Source organism: Ceratotherium simum, chromosome 22 (genome assembly GCF_057802395.1).
Source record: "Ceratotherium simum simum isolate JZ-2026a chromosome 22, ASM5780239v1, whole genome shotgun sequence".
In the NCBI taxonomy this organism is placed as follows: domain Eukaryota; kingdom Metazoa; phylum Chordata; class Mammalia; order Perissodactyla; family Rhinocerotidae; genus Ceratotherium; species Ceratotherium simum.
In genome coordinates this window covers 30,931,841-30,949,318 of record NC_141921.1, presented here as the reverse complement: position 1 = coordinate 30,949,318, position 17,478 = coordinate 30,931,841, and the positions used below count along the sequence as shown (strand labels likewise).

General features: G+C 48.2%; 1 protein-coding gene across 1 annotated transcript; it reads right to left on the bottom strand.

Annotated features, from left to right (window-relative positions):
* Positions 1–4,274: 4,274 nt before the first annotated feature.
* On the bottom strand, positions 4,275–16,845 carry TRIM63 (tripartite motif containing 63). Its single transcript, XM_004425762.3, has 9 exons — positions 16,403–16,845; positions 15,069–15,241; positions 11,750–11,918; positions 10,849–10,944; positions 9,407–9,640; positions 8,649–8,671; positions 8,191–8,315; positions 6,010–6,084; positions 4,275–4,361 (listed from the first exon to the last, which is right to left on the bottom strand). Exons 1-9 carry the CDS (start codon positions 16,559–16,561, stop codon positions 4,351–4,353), a joined length of 1,065 nt encoding a protein of 354 aa, XP_004425819.1. The 5' UTR covers positions 16,562–16,845; the 3' UTR covers positions 4,275–4,350.
* Between the last annotated feature and the right edge of the window lie 633 nt (positions 16,846–17,478).

Sequence of the window (17,478 nt, the reverse complement as noted above, 5' to 3'; positions counted from 1 at the left end):
GAAGTGATTTATTTTGTATTTCTATTACATTTTAGCTCAGCTCTGAGGACCTATTAGGCACTTAGTTAAATATCTGTGAAGTGGATTGAAATAAAGAAGTAGACAAATATAGGGCTGGTCACTTAATCAGATGACAGTAAGAGAGGTGGGGGCAGTTTACAGGAGTTATTTGCTGGGCCAAAGATTTATGCTTTTAAAAAGTGTGTCTTTTATGTCCCTCTTGTTCTCTTTAATGCAAGTCACATTGTAAGTTCTCAATAAAGGCAGGTTTATAAATTGGATCCAGATACATGTATTCATTTTATAAAAACATTTATGCCAGGTTTCCTTTAAATTAATACTTTCCCATGATGCATTTTAATTGATTTGCAAGAGTTCAACTAAATTAATCAAGACTTTGATACACTGAAAACTGCCGGGTCCACTTGTATTGTCTACCTGGCTCCTTCAGAGATCCCCAGGAGGTCCTATGCAAATGACTCAGCAGTCCTCAGATGTCAACATTACCTGAGGAATTTTATTTACAAAATATAGATTCTCACATTCCACAACTAGAGTCTGATTTCACGGATCTGGGGAGGGGTCTGGGAATCTATGTCTTTAAAACGTCTATTTGATGCTATTGTGGAATTATTGTTCACTCTTTATGGTATAGGGGTTATGATTTTTAAAAGAACCTTTATCTAAAGTATTGAAGGATAAAACGACGTGATATTTGAGATATGCCTTAAAATAATCCCAGTTGGGGGAGTGGCTAATGGTAGAGAAGAAACAAATATGTCAATAACTGTTAAAACTGAGTGATGGGGGGGCCGGCCCTGTGGCTTAGCGGTTAAGTGTGCGGTCCACTGATCCCCGGCGCGCACTGACGCACTGCTTGTCCGGCCGTGTTGAGGCCGCGTCCCACATACAGCAACTAGAAGGATGTGCAGCTATGACATACAACTATCTACTGGGGCTTTGGGGAGAAAAAGGAGGAGGATTGGCAATACATGTTAGTGCAGGGCCAGTCTTCCTCAGCAAAAAGAGGAGGATTGGCATGGATGTTAGCTCCGGGCTGATCTTCCTCACAAAAAAAAAAAAAGGAAAAAAACTGAGTGATGGGTATGTGAAGGTACATTATACTATTCCCTCTACTTTTCCACATGTTTGAAACTGTCCAGAATTAAAGATTTAGGGAAAAATAAGCCTTCTCTGGTGATTCTAATGCAGCAGCCTATGAAATGGTATTCAAGATTCATTGGAATAACCCCTTTGGAGCCGGTTTCCTCTCTCACAAGGATCTTTTTTTTTTTTTTTTTTTGTGAGGAGATCAGCCCTGTGCTAACATCCGCCAATCCAAGGATCTTTTTTTTTTTTTTTTTTTTTTTGTGAGGAGATCAGCCCTGTGCTAACATCCGCCAATCCTCCTCTTTTTTTGCGGAGGAAGACGGCCCTGGGCTAACATCCGTGCCCATCCTCCTCCACTTTATATGGGTCGCTGCCACAGCATGGCCTGACAAGCAGTGCGTCGGTGCGCGCCCGGGATCCGAACCAGCGAACCCCGGGCCGCCGCAGCGGAGCGTGTGCACCCAACCGCTTGCGCCACCGGGCCAGCCCCTCTCACAGGGATCTTAAAGGAAGCTTGTTGATCAAGAACTCTTCATACCACCTTTTAGTGTTCTGCTTTGCAAGGACAGGCAGAGCCCTTTGTGTGACAAAGTAGAGATCCCCTTATTTGCAATTAACAGATATCTCCCTGGAATTTAAACTTTGGCTACAGACCCTTGAATGCCCTCTCTCCTCCTTCTGATAAGTGACAAGATAGTAGACTGACATGCCTGTTTCCCACGTAATCAGTAACCTGGAGAAGAAATCTAGAGACCGAATGTGGACAGATTGTAATACTGATTCTTGTGATTTCAAAGTGATGAAAGCCTCTCTACTTCTGGCCTCAAATTTCTTCAGTCTTCTATGGGAGATACTTTAGAAGATAAAACTACAAAGAAAAGCAAGTGTGTGATTATCTAAAAAAGGATAGGATAACGGCTACCTCCAAGTGGGAGGAGGAGCTATGATGGGAGGGGGGCACATGGAGGGCTTCTGGGGGCTGGAAATGTTCTTTTTTTTGACCTGCATGGCAGCAACACAGGATTTCATTTTATAATAGTTTATTAAACTCTACAACTAGTTTTATGCACTTGTGTGTTGTAATATATTATACAATTTTTTAAAAATTAAAAAAGAGGGGCCAGCCCGGTGGTGTAGTGGTTAAGTTTGCACATTCTGCTTCAGCAGCACAAAGCTTGCCGGTTTGGATCCTGGGCGCAGACCTACTGACTGCTCATCAAGCCATGCAGCGTCCCACATAGAAGAACTAGAAGGACCTACAACTAGGATATACAACTATGTACTGGGGCTTTGGGGAGAAAAAGGAAAAAAAGAGGAAGATTGGCAACAGATGTTAGCTCAGGGCCAATCTTCCTCAAAAAAAAATTACCACTTAAGAAAAAAAAAAGAAATACTTCAGAACTTGAGAAAGGTCTAGCAATGAGAGCAAAATCTGATTCCCTGAAATTCAAAGTTAGGGACTGAGTGAGCCTTGGAAAACTCCCAGAAGTGAAAATGGGCAGAGGTATGAAAGTTTAAAGCACTTTCATAAAGTGAGTTCCACAGAACGCTAGTTCTGGAGGATGTCATGTGAATGAATAAGTTGGAAATGCTGGGTTAATTCAATCCACCAAAAAATATTAAGAGCCTTAAAGGTCAGGCAGCATTCCAAACACCATGAAATTGATGGACCAATCATTGTCTAAAGTTAAATAGTTTTCCTTATGGCAGGACTGCTCAGAACACTTAACTTGCTACTGTGTTCTGAATGTTGAAAAGGGGAGAGAGACTCTTCAGGGTTCCTCAACTTTATAAGTTCTTTGTGTCTCAGACCCGATTAATACGCCGCCTCAGATTCGCTCACCTCTCTCCCAGCCCCTTGGCCCCTTGTTCGTGGAAAGCCTGGATGCTACTTCAGCCTAGGTCATTGCCTCATCCCCTAGCACTGGTGACTGTCGTGGGCTCCAGCAGAGCCTCCATTGTGCCCACTGCCAGGGAGGCAGCAGCAGCTCCATCACCTTTGCCCAACCCAACTGGACCACGGAGGCTCTGCTCCTCCCACCAGCTGCAGAGTCAACTGATGGTGTGCCATCTAGCTTCCCCAGCTATCGGGCCAAGTGATGCAACCTGGAAGTGCAAGGAATTAACCCTCTGGGAGGCAAACTCCGATCCTGAGAGACAGGAGATGAAAGGAGCCAGCAGACAAAATTCTCTCCCTTCTTCCCTCTGATGAACTGCTTTGAGTCGTGTTGTGTTCTTTATGACCTGCTAGAAACATCTCACATGACTGAACAAGCAGCCAGGTCTCTTGGTGAAGTGGTGGCCAGCTCAGTAATGTGACGCTTTGTATTTGCCTCCCGCCTTTGTGCTCTTGCTTCCACATTCCTTCACTTGGCCTCCCTGGGATTGTACCTAGACTAAAATGTTTAAGCTTTACCTCAAGCTCTGTTTTCTGGAGAACCAGAGAACAAGGCACTGGGCCCGTTTCTTGAGGATCATCTCAGGGCCAGTTTTCCAAGGAGCTCTCATTGGGAAATGCTCGTTTAAAGAACTCCTTCTTTGGTGAGACAGAAGCCCACCCTTGCCATTGCCATCTACCTCCTGCCTCACACTTCCTATCAGGCCTTCTGTCCATCCATTCTGAACTCTCCAGAAAAAAAGGCCGAATGAAACCACCGCTCCCTCGATAATCGCAGAAAGAGAGCACTATGCATTTATTAAAACAACATATAACGCAAACTCAGTTACCATCCCCTATGTCAGGGATGGGCATTGAAATACAGTACATTATCTCTTTCTAGGCCTGTGAGTGCTACTCACCTCCCACCGAGGAAAGGAAGTGGGCAGCTGTATCAACCTGGCTTCCTTCCCCTCTTTCTGACAATCTCCAGTCCCACAATGACCAGGCATTATCATACAAAAGTTCCTTTACAAAAAGCACCAAATTGGCATACATATACAAGTATATACAAAAATCACATTTTAAAAATGTACAAAATATTCCATTTTGCACCAATGTAGAAAAGTGTCCTGTGTGGTGGTTTCAAGCACGTTTCCAATTCTGGTTCAGTGACTGCTGGACACAGCAGTGGGGTCCTACTCCTAGTCCCTGCTCTCTGAGCAGAGAGAAGACACACCTCCCCATTGCCCCTCCAGGGGCCCCGACCCCTCCCACCCTGGGCCTGTCACCAAGGCAGCTGGGCCCATCTCCACCCTCCCCAGTCTCTCTGCATCCAGAGGATCTCTCCCTCATCCAGCTCCTTACTGGCATCCTGAAAGAATAAGACAAAGAAACACAAGATGAGATAGGGACTCGGGATCCAGGGCTCACCAAGCTGCAGTGATAAAATTACGAAACTCCAATTCCTGCCTGGCCTCTTCCTTTTTTTTTCTAATTGAAGTATAGTTGACATACAATACTATATTAGTTTCAGGTGTACAACATAGTGATTTGACATTTATATAAGTATTGAAATGATCACCACAGCAAGTCTAGTAACCAGCTGTCACCATATAAACTTATTACAATATTATTAACCATATTCTCTATGCTGTACATTACAACCCCGTGACTTATTTATTTCATAACTGGAAGTTTGTACCTCTTAACCCTTTCACCTATTTCACCCATCCCCACACTCCCTCCCCTCTGGCGACCACCGGTTTGTTCTTTGTATCTATGAGTTTGTTTGTGTTTTGTTTTGTTCATTTGTTTTGGTTTTTAGATTCCACATATGAGTGAAATCACACAGTATTTGTCTTTCTCTGTCTGGCTTATTTCACTTAGCATAATACCGTCTAGGTCTGTCCATGTTGTCACAAATGGCAAGATTTCATTCTTTTTTATGGCTAATATTCCAACCTCTTCCTTTTTAAGTCGAAATAGAATTAGTTGCCAAAACACTATGGATTTATCATCCAGTACAAAACTCCAAAAGACTACCCTGTATTTTTCAGCTGGATTGGAATTTAGTTCCAACAATAACTTGGCTTGAAAAATAATAACATTAGCAAGCACATGTTAATTAGCAAGCATGTCCTTCCTGTGTGCCAGACACTGTGTTAAATGAATATCTAATTTACTCTCCACCGTAACCTTTTGAGGCCAGACTATTATGCCCCCACACACAGATGAGTAGCCCAAGACTCAGAAAAGTTGTGAACTGCCCACGATCACACTGCTGGTTTGTGGTAAAGTTGTGATTCAGACCCCAGGCTCTTAACTATACTCTGCCAGGTTGGCAAACTCATTTGCCTGGGGGGCCAGCAGATGACACGAATGAGTAAAGCAGGGAGGCTGACAGTGGTAGAGCTGGGCAAACTGGTAAGTGCATGTCCAATCCACACGGGGCAGCCACTGCCCTGCACCAGCTTTCTGGGACCAGGGAGAAGGGCAAGCCCAGCATTGTTAGCTCTTTCTCAATTTTCACAAGAAAGTGGAAATCCCGATTCTTAGTTGAAATCTCCTTTTTAAAGAAAACTCCTTAAAAAAATATCCTAATTTAAAAAATGTTGGCAACTAATTTAAAAAATTTTAAACACTGTGCTGGCCAAACAAAACACCTCAGTGAGCCAAGCCTGGCTCATGAGTGCCCTGTCTTTTACAGCTATGTCAATATAGTCACAAATATTTCAATACAGTTATGCTGTATTGCTTTCCATTTAGGAACGTCATTTAGACATAAAATGGGAGCTTTTTATGATGAATAGTTTGGGGTTTTTTTTCTCTAAGGGTAAAGGGAACAGGACTTTACCCTTAAAAGGTTTAAAATACATAGTGGGCACATCATCCCATATTGGCATCATCCCCAATGTCCAGCACAGCACTTTGCACACAGTCAGAGTTTCACATTGTTGTTGCATGAACGAGTGAACGAATGAATGAATGAATGAATGATTGGAGGTAGATGGATTTCTTACCATCTTCCTTCCCCTCTGTGGACTCTTCCTCTTCCTGATCTTCTTCTTCTTCAATGAACTCTTCCTCTTCCTCATCTGAGTGTGACAAAGAACAGTTGTGTTTTAGAATGGGGCCAGTTTCTCAGAGGAGCTGCTCCAAGGGGAACCAGGCAAGAGACAGCACTTATCCAGACTCCTTCCCATGCCCCGTCGGGGTCAAATGGCCAAACACTTTCTCAGTGGCCGAGAAAGTGATGGGCTTGCCAAACCCAAGCCGCACAGAGGCTGGCTTCCTCCTTCCTCTGCCCTCCTCCTTACTTCCCACACCCCTCCAATGGAGAGAGGGTCAAGACGCTCCTTTGTTCCAGTAGCAGCAGCAGTTTCTATACCCTGATCTGCCTGTGACCAGAGGGGATTTTGGGGAAGCACACTTTGTGCTTCTGCACATCTCTCAGGCAGAGAAGCATCACCTGGGGAGAGTGGGACAAAAAGTCCTGATTCTCAGGGATCAGAGTACTTGTCCTGAAGGAATTTGCTCAGCCTTTGATATCTGCTTGCCTACCACTCCCTGCCCAGTTTTCCTCATTCCTTAGCCTAGAGAGGGGTGGATATGGGGTACGGAGGAGCATTTCTGGGACCACCAGCTTCTGGAGCCCCAGACAGACAGTGACCGAGCTGCAACCTGTGTCCTCACTTTCCCATCCTGGATATCACCTGCAAGCTCTACTAGTGGGAAACATACCTGTTCCCCACCTCCCTCTCCCAAGCCATTTCCTTAATCCTCTGGGGCCCTGACAGGGTCACCACAGTGTCAGAGGATTTGTCAAGAGTGTCTGGGAAGAGGCCTGAAAGAATTAATGCCTCCAAAGTGATAGCCAAAATTCTGGCCACATAGCTGGGATCTGTGCATAACCCAGGAGTTTTGTTGTTATTTAATCATTATCACAATTAACTATTCACAGCAGCATTTGCCGAGGACTGACTAAGTGCCGAGTGTTGTGCTAAACGCTGTATACGCATGGTCACATATAATCCTCACAAGGGTCTTGTGAGGGTAGTACTCTCCCTATTGACCTATGAGGAAACTGAGGCTCAGGGAGATTATGGAAGGCAATGCAGGTCTTCACAACGTCGTATTGTTCACATAGTATGATCCATTCCTGAATATCTTAGCTTAGGGAGGATAACAGTGGAATAGATGATCCGCTGCAACGGATACATCCAAGTCCATTGGCTTTGGGATGCATTTTGTCCTAACCTATGAACAAGATATATTTGGGGTTCTGAGAACAGACTTAACACCAGATTCTGAAAGCTTGCGGGAGAGCTGACACAAGAGGCGCCAAGAAGCTTTTCTCTTTCTCACGCCAGCCCATTTGCAGTTCTTCCCTGTTCCTGCACACCCCTCTCCCCATCAGCTGGTCATTGGAGCATCACCTCTCAGACCAATGCAAAATTCAGCAAAACTGGATCCTCCCTCTCTTTCTCTGTTGCTAAATAGCTACCTTTCAACTGTGTGACCTTGAGCAAATTATTAACATCTTTGCTCTTCATCCGGTTTCTTCATTTTCCTTTATTATTTTCCCCTTATTATTGTTATGGTTATATTGTTACAATTATTATAGGTACTCTATGAAAGAGTAATTATAAACAGAAATTAGGATATAATATAGATAAATTAAGGTGCCTGAGTATCATAGATGGTAGCATTCAGAAGCTGAAGTTAAGACTAGCTCTAGGCAATAAGTAGTATATGTCTAGTACCTTACAAACTCTTCTGATTCAATATCTTACTTGTTGCAACAGCACCATGAGGTGGTCATTATTAGTAGGCCCACTTTTAACCTAATTTTTAAAGTTAGAAAATGAAGCTGAGAGGTGGAGGGGCTCACCCAAGGTCACACAGACAACAAGTGGTGGAACCAGGATTTGAACTTAAGTCTGCCCGATTTCAGTTACTATGCTCTTTCTATTGCCCCAAGACACTCCCTGCAGTGGATCCATACATAATTTACTGAGCAACAATTATGTACCAGGCACTGTGCTAGGCTCTGGGCTCATCCAGAAGTTGGCTGTATGAATTTGGCTGATATTGGGCATCTTTGCTATTGTATCCACCTCCATGTGGGGCTCAGTGGGAAGAAAGCCAATTTCCAGGGGTTGAGCAGGGAAATAGACAAATGGTACCACCACCTCCTTTACCTGTCCCAAAGTCAATGGCCCTCAGGGTATCTGCTATGTGCTCTAAGTCCAAAGTAAAGTAGTCCATGTTTTCAAAGCCCTGCTCTGTCTTCCCCAGCTGGCAACCCTTGGAAGCTTCCACAATGCTGTGGGGGAGAAAGAGAGAGAGAGAGCAGGGTGAGATCTCCAGGGCTCAGTGAAGGAAGGGGGTGTCTTAGCTCTAACTCACACCAGTGCACATGCTTGGGCCCACACAGAGGTCTTACACCTGGAGGATCCCCTGGAGGGGTGGAGTATTTCCTCTCCAGTCACAAGCAGAATGGATGGTCCAAGAAAGCAGGGGATGCAAAGGCCAGGAAAGCTAGCCCAGAGTGAGACCCTCCCAGCAGACTTAACACAAAGGGGGAGGCCCATTGGACAAAGTCAGAGGCCCTGGTGGAAGCTAGGGCCTTGGATCATAGCCCTGGAGAGATACTGACCTTCTGATGAGTTGCTTGGCACTCTGTGGGGGGAGAGAGAGAGCAAAGGGTTAGGACTGCAGGAGGGGTAACTCGAGGAAATGAGCACCAGTGACTGGGTGCCGCAGATGCGCACTCGGTGCCATGCCCTAGCCCAGTCGTGACCTGCTCTCCACCCTGAGCTGAACAGAACCTGGATCTTTTCCCTCTGTCCATGGTCTGCACAGGTCTTGGTCTAGGACCGTCTCATCATCCTGGCAGGTAGCTTGCATTCTAGTGGTATCAATCTAAACACTCTTAAACCCTGACATCTCCAAGATGATAATCACATCCTAATCACCTTTTTATACCCAATGTCTAGCACAAAGCCTGGCCCACGGTATGTGCTTAGGAAATTTTTATTGAACTGAACTGTGAATTCTTATATCTGATCCTTTTCTGTCTCCCCTAACAAGCTCTTCTAGGGCAGGGTTCTGTCTCGTTCATCTCTGTTTCTCCACCTCAGTGGCTGGCCTTCAGCGAGTGCTCAATTAATAGTTTCTACATGAACGTTGCATTTTGCAGCTTGCAAAGTCATTTTACAAACATCCTCTTATTTGATCCTCATAAAATCAGTTAAGAGGAAGGAAGGTAGCAATGTAACATGCTTGTTTTACAGATGAGGCTCAGAGAGATTTAAATGACTTGCCCAAGGGTACATAGTGACAGAGCACGACTTGAATCTCAGACATAGCTGTTGTGTTGAAGTGACTCTGCCCACACCTTCTAGTCCTGCTCACCAAGAGGAAGATGGCCCCACCAGGCTCGTCCAGGGACTGGATGGCTGTCTCCACCAGCTTAGTGGACTTGTCCAGTTGCTCCCGGTACTGCTGGATGAGGGACTCGACGAAGCTGAGCTTCTCCTCCTGCTCCCGCGTGATCCGCTGCAGCAACTCACTCTTCTTCTCATCCAGGATGGCATACAGTACATCAAACTTCCGGCTCAGCTCTTCCTTCACCTGGTGACTGTTCTCCTGGGGACAGAAATCTTGGAGTCACATCCTGTGGGGTCCTCCTCCCTATCCCCAACACTTCCTTCCTGGGATGGGTGTGCTAGGAATAAAGAATCTAAAGCTGGAAGAGATCTTGCTACACCCCCACTTTATGAAAATGAAATGAAGGCTTAGCAAGAAAAAAGCACATGCTAAAGTTTCATAACTACTCAGTACACAGCAACGTTTGGAGGTTGGTGTCATGGAGAAAGCTACCCCCTTTCTCAAAAATAGAGACTCTAGAGTCAGATGGGGTGATATATTCTGGGCCTCCTGTGTGCCCCCAAGTCACACTCTCTCCCCGCTATTTTAGGACCAAGATTGGTTTCAAAAAACTGCATCATTTGGTCCTAGCAGAGGTGAAGAAGCAGTTCCTCCCCTAGTAACTTCCTCGTTGAGTCTCCTTTCTCTCCACCACAGATGCTACATCTTAGTTTCCTTACCTGTAAAATGGGTATAATAATAGCATCTCATCAGACTGGGGGCTCTAGGATCCTCTATCAGCCTGGGAGCCCCTCATGGGTGGTAACAATGTCCTCCTCCTTCCTTTGAACCTATCCTTCACACAACTCTTCGTCCGCCAGACATGTGACCATCCCTTCCCCCATCTCATCTCCAGATCCCCACTCCAAGTGGAGACAGAAAATCAGGGATGCTTTTGCAGGGATAGAAGTTTCCTTCTGCCTCCACAGTCTTGCTACTCAAAGTGTGGTCCATGGACCAGCAACTTGGGCAAACACTGGGAGCTTGCTAGAGATGCAGAATCTCATGCCTCATTCCAGACCTACTGAATCAGAACTTGAATTTTAACAAGATCCCAGGGTGATTTGAATGCACGTTAAAGTGCGAGAAGCCTTGGTCTTCAGCACGTCAGAAAACAATGCTCTGAAAACTACTAGTGTGGAATAATGCTGGGAATTATGGGTGGGACACTCCCTGAAGTCAGGGATGGGTCTGTCTTGTTCACCACCCTATCCCCAGAGTCTCTGGCAGGGCCTGACACACAGCTGTGCTCAAGAAGCATTTGTTGAGTGAATGGATGAATGGATTAGTCAGTCCTTCCCCCACTAACCCTACTTGAACATCCCAGGCTCCAGGCCCCACCTTTAGCCATGAGTAAGCCTTCACCCCAGAGAACAGGCAGCAATGGGAGGCTTCAAACCCCCAGGCAGAGCTATTCTTCCTCTCACCTTGGTCACTCGACAGGAGTCTTCTAGCTGAGTGATGATGGTCTGCACACGGTCGTTCCCCGCCACCAGCATGGAGATACAGTTACTCAGCTCAGTCTAGATGGGAGGAGGGGGTGGGGGATCAGGAAAGGAGAGACAGAAATAGTCTCAGGGCCTGCCCTCTAGGGAGTGGCAGCACAATGGCACCCTCACTCCCCTCTCTGCTAGAAAGAGCCTCTCTCTGAGGTGCAGCTCAGGTCCAGAGCACAGGATTTCAGAGAGATGCTCCATCCCTTATTTTACAGATGAGGCCCAGAGAGGGGAAATGAGCTGCCCAAAATACACAGCAATGTACCGGGAGAGGAGGGGCTTGTTTCTAGGAACGAAGGGATGCAGAAAAGAAATATAATTGGAGAATTCTAGAAGAGAGAGATCAAGAAAAGAGTGGGAGATGGGGAAGAAACAGTATAGAATGAGGGGCCACAGCCTACTGCCTGGACGGGATGGCAGGGCTCCCACAGGCCCAGGGGCCCAGGGAGAGGGCTGTCAGCTGCCTCCTTCTGCAGGGGAATTTGAAGACTGGGAGGAGTGACCGGCACAGGAAGAGGCATCTGGGGCCCAAAGCACACTGGGATGTAGGAGTCATGGCCTGAGAGGACCCTGGTGGCCTGGCCCTGGGGTCTGGGCTTTCCCCTGTGGCCACACCCAGGTGTCCTCAAGTGGCTCTAAGTATAACCCATGAGCTCAGCCACCTCCCCCAGGAAGGCAAGGGCTGCTGTCCCCACAGCCTAGGAAGTCCCTCCAGAGGGACTATTCCTGAAAGGCCGGCTCAGCAGATCTACAGGGATCAAATCCATATCCTGAATCATCGGGTTGTGCCCAGCAGGCCCAGGCTGGGGGCTGAAGTGGCTCAGGCCAGTACCTTTTGTCCTTGGAAGACGCTCTGCAGCGGGGCCACCTCGCATGCCTTGTGGGCCCCAAACACCTTGCACATGGAGCATGTGGGCACCTCACAGGTAAGGCAGTAGATGTTGATTTTCTCGTCTTCATGCTCCTTGCACATGGGGTGGCTGCCCTTCTGCAGGGGCCGACTGAAGTGGAGAAGAGTCACAAGTCACGGGGTGGGTGTCCCGAGTCCCTGTCTCCTCCCCCAGCTCCAGGAGACCACCCCAGATCTATGACCTGAGCTTTTAGTGGTTGGCTGTCTCTAATCCTTTTCTTTTCAACCTCTGGGGACCCAGGACCAGGGAAGCCAATGACACCAAGTCCGTCCTCACATCCTAGGACTCAAACTCCGTTGATGGAGTTGGCCTTAGGCCCTGCCAGTGCAGGACATGGGAAGGGCTGTAGAATCTCAGAGTCACACCTGGAGACATTTTCGAGAAGAGGAAACTGGGCCCCAGAGAGGTGAATTGACCTGCCCAAGGTCACCCAGCAAGTCAGGACAAGGGAGGCTCGACTTCATTTGCTCTAATTATAGTCCCCATAGCTCCTGGTTACTGCAGGCCAGGCTCTGGGCAAAGCATTTTATACTCATGGCCTCATTGAATTCTTTTTTTTTTTTTTTTTGAGATTTTATTTATTTATTTTTTCCCCCCAAAGCCCCAGTAGATAGCTGTGTGTCATAGCTGCACATCCTTCTAGTTGCTGTATGTGGGACGCGGCCTCAGCATGGCCGGAGAAGCAGCGCGTCGGTGCGAGCCCGGGATCCGAACCCGGGTCGCCAGCAATGGAGCGCGCTCACTTAACCACCAAGCCACGGGGCCGGCCCTCCTCATTGAATTCTATATTTACTCCACCAGACTGTAACCTCCATCAAAGCAGGGAAACTTGCCTATTCTCTTCACCGCTGAATCTGCAGTGTACAGTGCCTGGCATGGAGGAGGCAGTAATTAAATACAGGTAAAAAGAATAAATCAGTAAGCACGCCGTGAGGGGGCCCGAGGCTCAGAGAGGGAAGCAGTGTGTGTGCCCCAAGTCACACAACTAGAACATGGGCAGCCCAGGGCTGTCCAACAGCCCAGCATGAGCCTGGACTTCTAGTCCAGCGATACTTTCCAGGGTCCAGAGTCCCTTCCTTCTCTTTCTTCTGAAACACGCATTCTTAGAATGACTCTCTCTCTTCGTTTCTCTCTGTGCTCAGGGTCTCTGGCATATTATTTGTGCCAGTGTATTGGTCAAGTGTATTGGTCACTTCCTACCCGAGATTCAGTTTTTTGGGTCTAGGTCTTACCTTGCCGGCTAGACTATACACTCATTTAGAGCCAACACCATGTCTACATCACCTCTGATTTCCCACCCTCTAACACAGCAGGCGTCTCTAAATGTCATATCGTTACTGTCCCCCATCAGTGTTAATCCCTCACCTCCAAATAGCCTTGCACCACTGATCACACCCCGGACATTATTGTCCTTTCAACTTCTTAAATAAGCCTCTTTCTAGACTTTTCTTTTTGCATCTTTTATCCCAAGGCCACCCACCACCCACTCCCCATGCTGGCAGAGGTCTCCCTTTGCCACTTGTCTCTATCCCCTAGGAAGGGATCTCTGGGATGGCAGTAAGTACAGAGGTGAGGCAAGATCCTGAGGGTCTGGTGCCTATGCCCACCGCCACCCCAGATGCCCATCCTCCCAAGCCCAGGCATCAACATCTGGGTTCAAATACAGATTGTTCTGCCACTTACTCATTTTGTGACAAGAGATTTCACCTCTCTGAGCCTTGGTTTCATCCCAGAGGTACTGGGGTCAATGGCAGGAGTTGACTGTAATGAATGTGTAGGCCCTGCACAGAGCAGACCCTCAATAGAGGGCAGCTATCACTGTCATTCAACTATGTGGAAAAGCCTCGAAGGGCAAACACAACGTGTTCTTCCTAGGTCAACACTGGGTGGGCTAATATTTTCGTACAATATTGATTTTATTATTATTATAATGATCAACAATATATTTGCATTTTTGTAGTGTTGAACTCCAGCAACATGAGAAGCAATATCGGTTAGGAATGTTCACCATGGAGTCAGTCAGATAGGCTCCCTCTCAGTTTCACCACTTGCTGCTGAGTGGCCTTGGACAAGCCTCTGACCCTCTCTGAGCCTCCACTTCCTCACTGTAAAATGAGGGCAAGAATTCCTTATAGAATTATTGTAAGAATTAAATAGGGATAACGCATGGAAAATACTTAGTACAGTGGCTACACACAGTAGGTGCTCAATAAATATTTGCTGTTTTTAACATTTCCCATCAAAATCCTATTTGATAATCACAATAACAAATCTTACTGTCCCATTCTTCAGACAGGGGAAATGAAGGCCCAAAGACTTACTCAAGATCCTACAATGCATTAGTAACAGAGTCAGACCAGCAAACACACTTCCCCAGGTCAGGGCTCTTTCTCACTAGGACTGGTCTGCCATCTTTCTTTGGGCAGGACGCCACCTGCAGGCCGGCACTTGGTGGAGGTTTTGGACCATAAAGGCTGTGAGGTCAGCAGCCTGGAAGTCTTGTCAGGATGTCCTGATTTGTAAAGATCTCCCCGGTAGCTGTGTCTCGTGTCTCTCTCCGTTTGAGAGAGACACAGGGGACTGCACAATGTCCCCCACTCACAAATCCCGCCTGAGGCTGAGCTGCTATTTTACAAACAGGGAGACTCAGAGCTAAATCGACTGGGTCCATCCCCAGCAATTCCGCTTCCCAACTGGGAGACCTCCGGCAACTGACTTCACCTCTTTGAGCCTCAGCCTCCCCACTGGTGAAATGGGGATGATAAAAGTCATGCCTGACCCACAGGACTGTTGTGAAGGAGCAGGAGGAAGCATTCCCGGTGCCCCAGGCTGTGCGTCCGGGCACATGGGACGATACCTGTTGCTATCACTATAGAGAAACTGGCTGTGTTCTCGCTGGGCACTTCTCTGCTTATCAGGGCCACTTAGCTAGCCCCAGTCCTCTCTCTCCCTCTCGTATCTCATCTTCCCCCCAGTTTCTGTCTCAGTATCTCCCAAGAGGGCAGCCTAACATCTGGGCCCTTTCCCATTCACTGAGTGACACAGAGAGCCAGGGTTGGAGGACAGAGATGAGCCTCTGTTCCTGCCTGAGGAAGAGGTGATGGCTCTCTGGACTGGCTAGTGTATCTTGCCCAACTACGGGACTGGATCCCAAGCAGATGAAGGAGGAAGGAGCCTGGGAGGGCTGGGCAGAGAACAGTGGGGAGAGAGGATGGGCTCCCAGCAGCCAGGCAGACTGACCTGGAACACTCCTGCTTGTAGATGTCAATGATGTTCTCCACCAGCAGATTCCTCTGCAGACCGTACACTCCGTGACGATCCATGATCACCTCATGGCGGCAGGAGGGGCAGCGGAAACGGCCTCCAGACACGGACACCGAGCCACCCCGGTTGGTCCAGTAGGGATTTGCAGCCTGCGGGTGGCAAGGGCAGACATGAGGCCTGGGGTCCCTCCTCAGCCCCTCCCCTTTCTAATCTCTGATTGTCTTTCCCTCTGCTTACCCCCAAACATTCTTTTTTTTTGCTGGGAAAGATTCACTCTGAGCTAACATCTGTTGCCAGTCTTCCTCTCTATTTTTGTTTTTTTCCTCCCCAAAGCCCCAGTACACAGTTGTATATCCTAGTTGTGAGTCCTTCTAGTTCTTCTATGTGAGCCACCACCACAGCATGGCTACTGACAGACAAGTGGTGTGGTTCCATGCCTGGGAACCGAACCAGGGCTGCCAAAGTGGAGCGCACTGAACTTTAACCGCTAGGCCATCAGGGCAGGCTCCTCAACCATTCTTGTCAAACCATGTGACTTGGAGCTCGCCAGCCCACTTACAAAGGGAGCACCTGAGGAGCAACTAAGCAGTCAACAGGTTTGGGAGTCAGCAGACCTAGGTTTAAGTCACGGTTCTTCTCTGAATGACTTTGGGCAAGCAACCTCATGTCTCCAAGCCTCAGTTTGCCCATTCACGAAATGGGCACTATAATTAGAGCCAGCTCCTAGGGCTGCCACTTTAAAGATAAAGTAGTGAGAGAACATTTTGTAAAGTGCTTCTGGGGAAACTTGAGTCCTGCCTCCAGCCAGGACCTCCACCCCCATTCCTTTCTTAGGGAGATGGAGATTCTCCTGCCCCCATATTATAGAGAACAGCCTCGAAGGGGAAGACGTCTCTACTGCCCAGGGCCTCCCAGCCACCCTCCTCCTAAAGCTTTGGGGCCCTGCCACCACGGAGCTGGCTCCGGCCCCAGGGGTCTGGTTTCTCTCTGGTCTCTGCCTGCCTCTCCCTCTTATCACTCGAGGCATTTGACTCCTATTGGAGAGTCAACTGCGGTGTTCAGGATGCGGGTGGGGGAGCTGCGGGCAGGGCGGGGAGGGGAAACATGCGTCATGGAGAAGGAATGGGGCAGCCAGAGCCACCTCCCTAGCCCCCCTCAGCCAGTCCAGAGGCCTCAGCAGGGGGTCACTTCTGAGAAGAAAAAACCAGCCCCGGTTTGGAAGGGTCCTGGGCTGGGAGAGAAGGGCTTTCCTTATGGGAAAACTGAAGAGCCACCTGGGGCCCCGCAACTAGGCTACGCCCCGCACTGACCTGAAAGATGTCATTGGCACACTTCCGGCAGAGGTTGTGCTGACACGGCAAGATGACCACCGGCTTGGTAAACATCTCCAGGCAGATGGGACAGATCAGCTGCTTCTCCAGGTTCTCCATGGGGTTCCCATCCTGGATCAGGCTTGACTTATAATCCATATTGTCGGAAGGTGCGGCCCCACCTGGATGCCTCCTCCACCGGCCTCACTCGAAGCAGACCTGGGGTCTTGCCTGTGTCACAAAACACCCACCCGGAGCCTCTTTGCCTTCTTCTCCTGGCGCCCGAATTCTGTCTTGGGCTGAGGCCCCTCTGATATTTATAGCTGGACCCCGGTCACATGAGCCCCAGGAGGGGACCAGCTGAGCATTCCGATGCCAAGCGGCTGGCAGGGCTTGAGTTTCTTCCAGGCCTGAAAGACCGGCCCTCTCAAATCACATGTAGCGATGAGCAATCGCTGTTCCCCTGGGATGGGGGTCGTAAACAAGAACAGCCTGTTTGTGGGCAGGGTTGGGGGAGGGGCACCCAAAGTTTCCTCCAGAAATTAGTTTCCTCCCACACCAGGCTGGTAAGCCAGGGACGGGACCCAGCGAGTGGGCCACTGGGATTTGTGAGGTTAACAGCCAGTGTCCCCTCACTAACCTAAATCAGGTCCCCCCCTTGTGGAGTCCTAGGCAGCCCCCAAGATGAAGGGTCAGGGCAGCCCCTTTCTCTGAGCCCATCCCTGAGCACAGCATGTTGCTGGAGACCTTGAAACCCCCACCCCAGTTAACCCATCCCTCCATTCCTTGGCCACTAATTGTACTTTAATGCTGAAGGGCTCCCTTAAGACATAGTCCAGTCCCCTCGTTGTATAGATTTTGACACTGAGGTTTAGAAGGAAAGGAGCTTATTCAAAGTCACTTAGAAAGTAAGTAGCAAAGCCAGGAACCTTATTCATTCATCAAACATTTTTCTGAGTACTGACTATACATCAGGCGCCAAGGTGATAGATAAATGAGTACTCCTTTTCCCTGCCCTGAGATTCCTACAGTGTAGGGAGAGAGACAGACAGAAATAACTATTATGTAATGCCTAC

Bases quoted from the DNA above. Each gene is read 5' to 3' on its own strand.
- TRIM63 (XM_004425762.3), bottom strand. From the start codon at position 16,561: ATGGATTATAAGTCAAGCCTGATCCAGGATGGGAACCCCATGGAGAAC. The intron at 8,316-8,648 runs GTCAGTATCTCT...TCTCCCCCACAG, and splicing joins GCCAAGCAACTCATCAGAAG to CATTGTGGAAGCTTCCAAGG. The intron at 6,085-8,190 runs GTAAAGGAGGTG...TGTCACACTCAG, and splicing joins GGCCATTGACTTTGGGACAG to ATGAGGAAGAGGAAGAGTTC.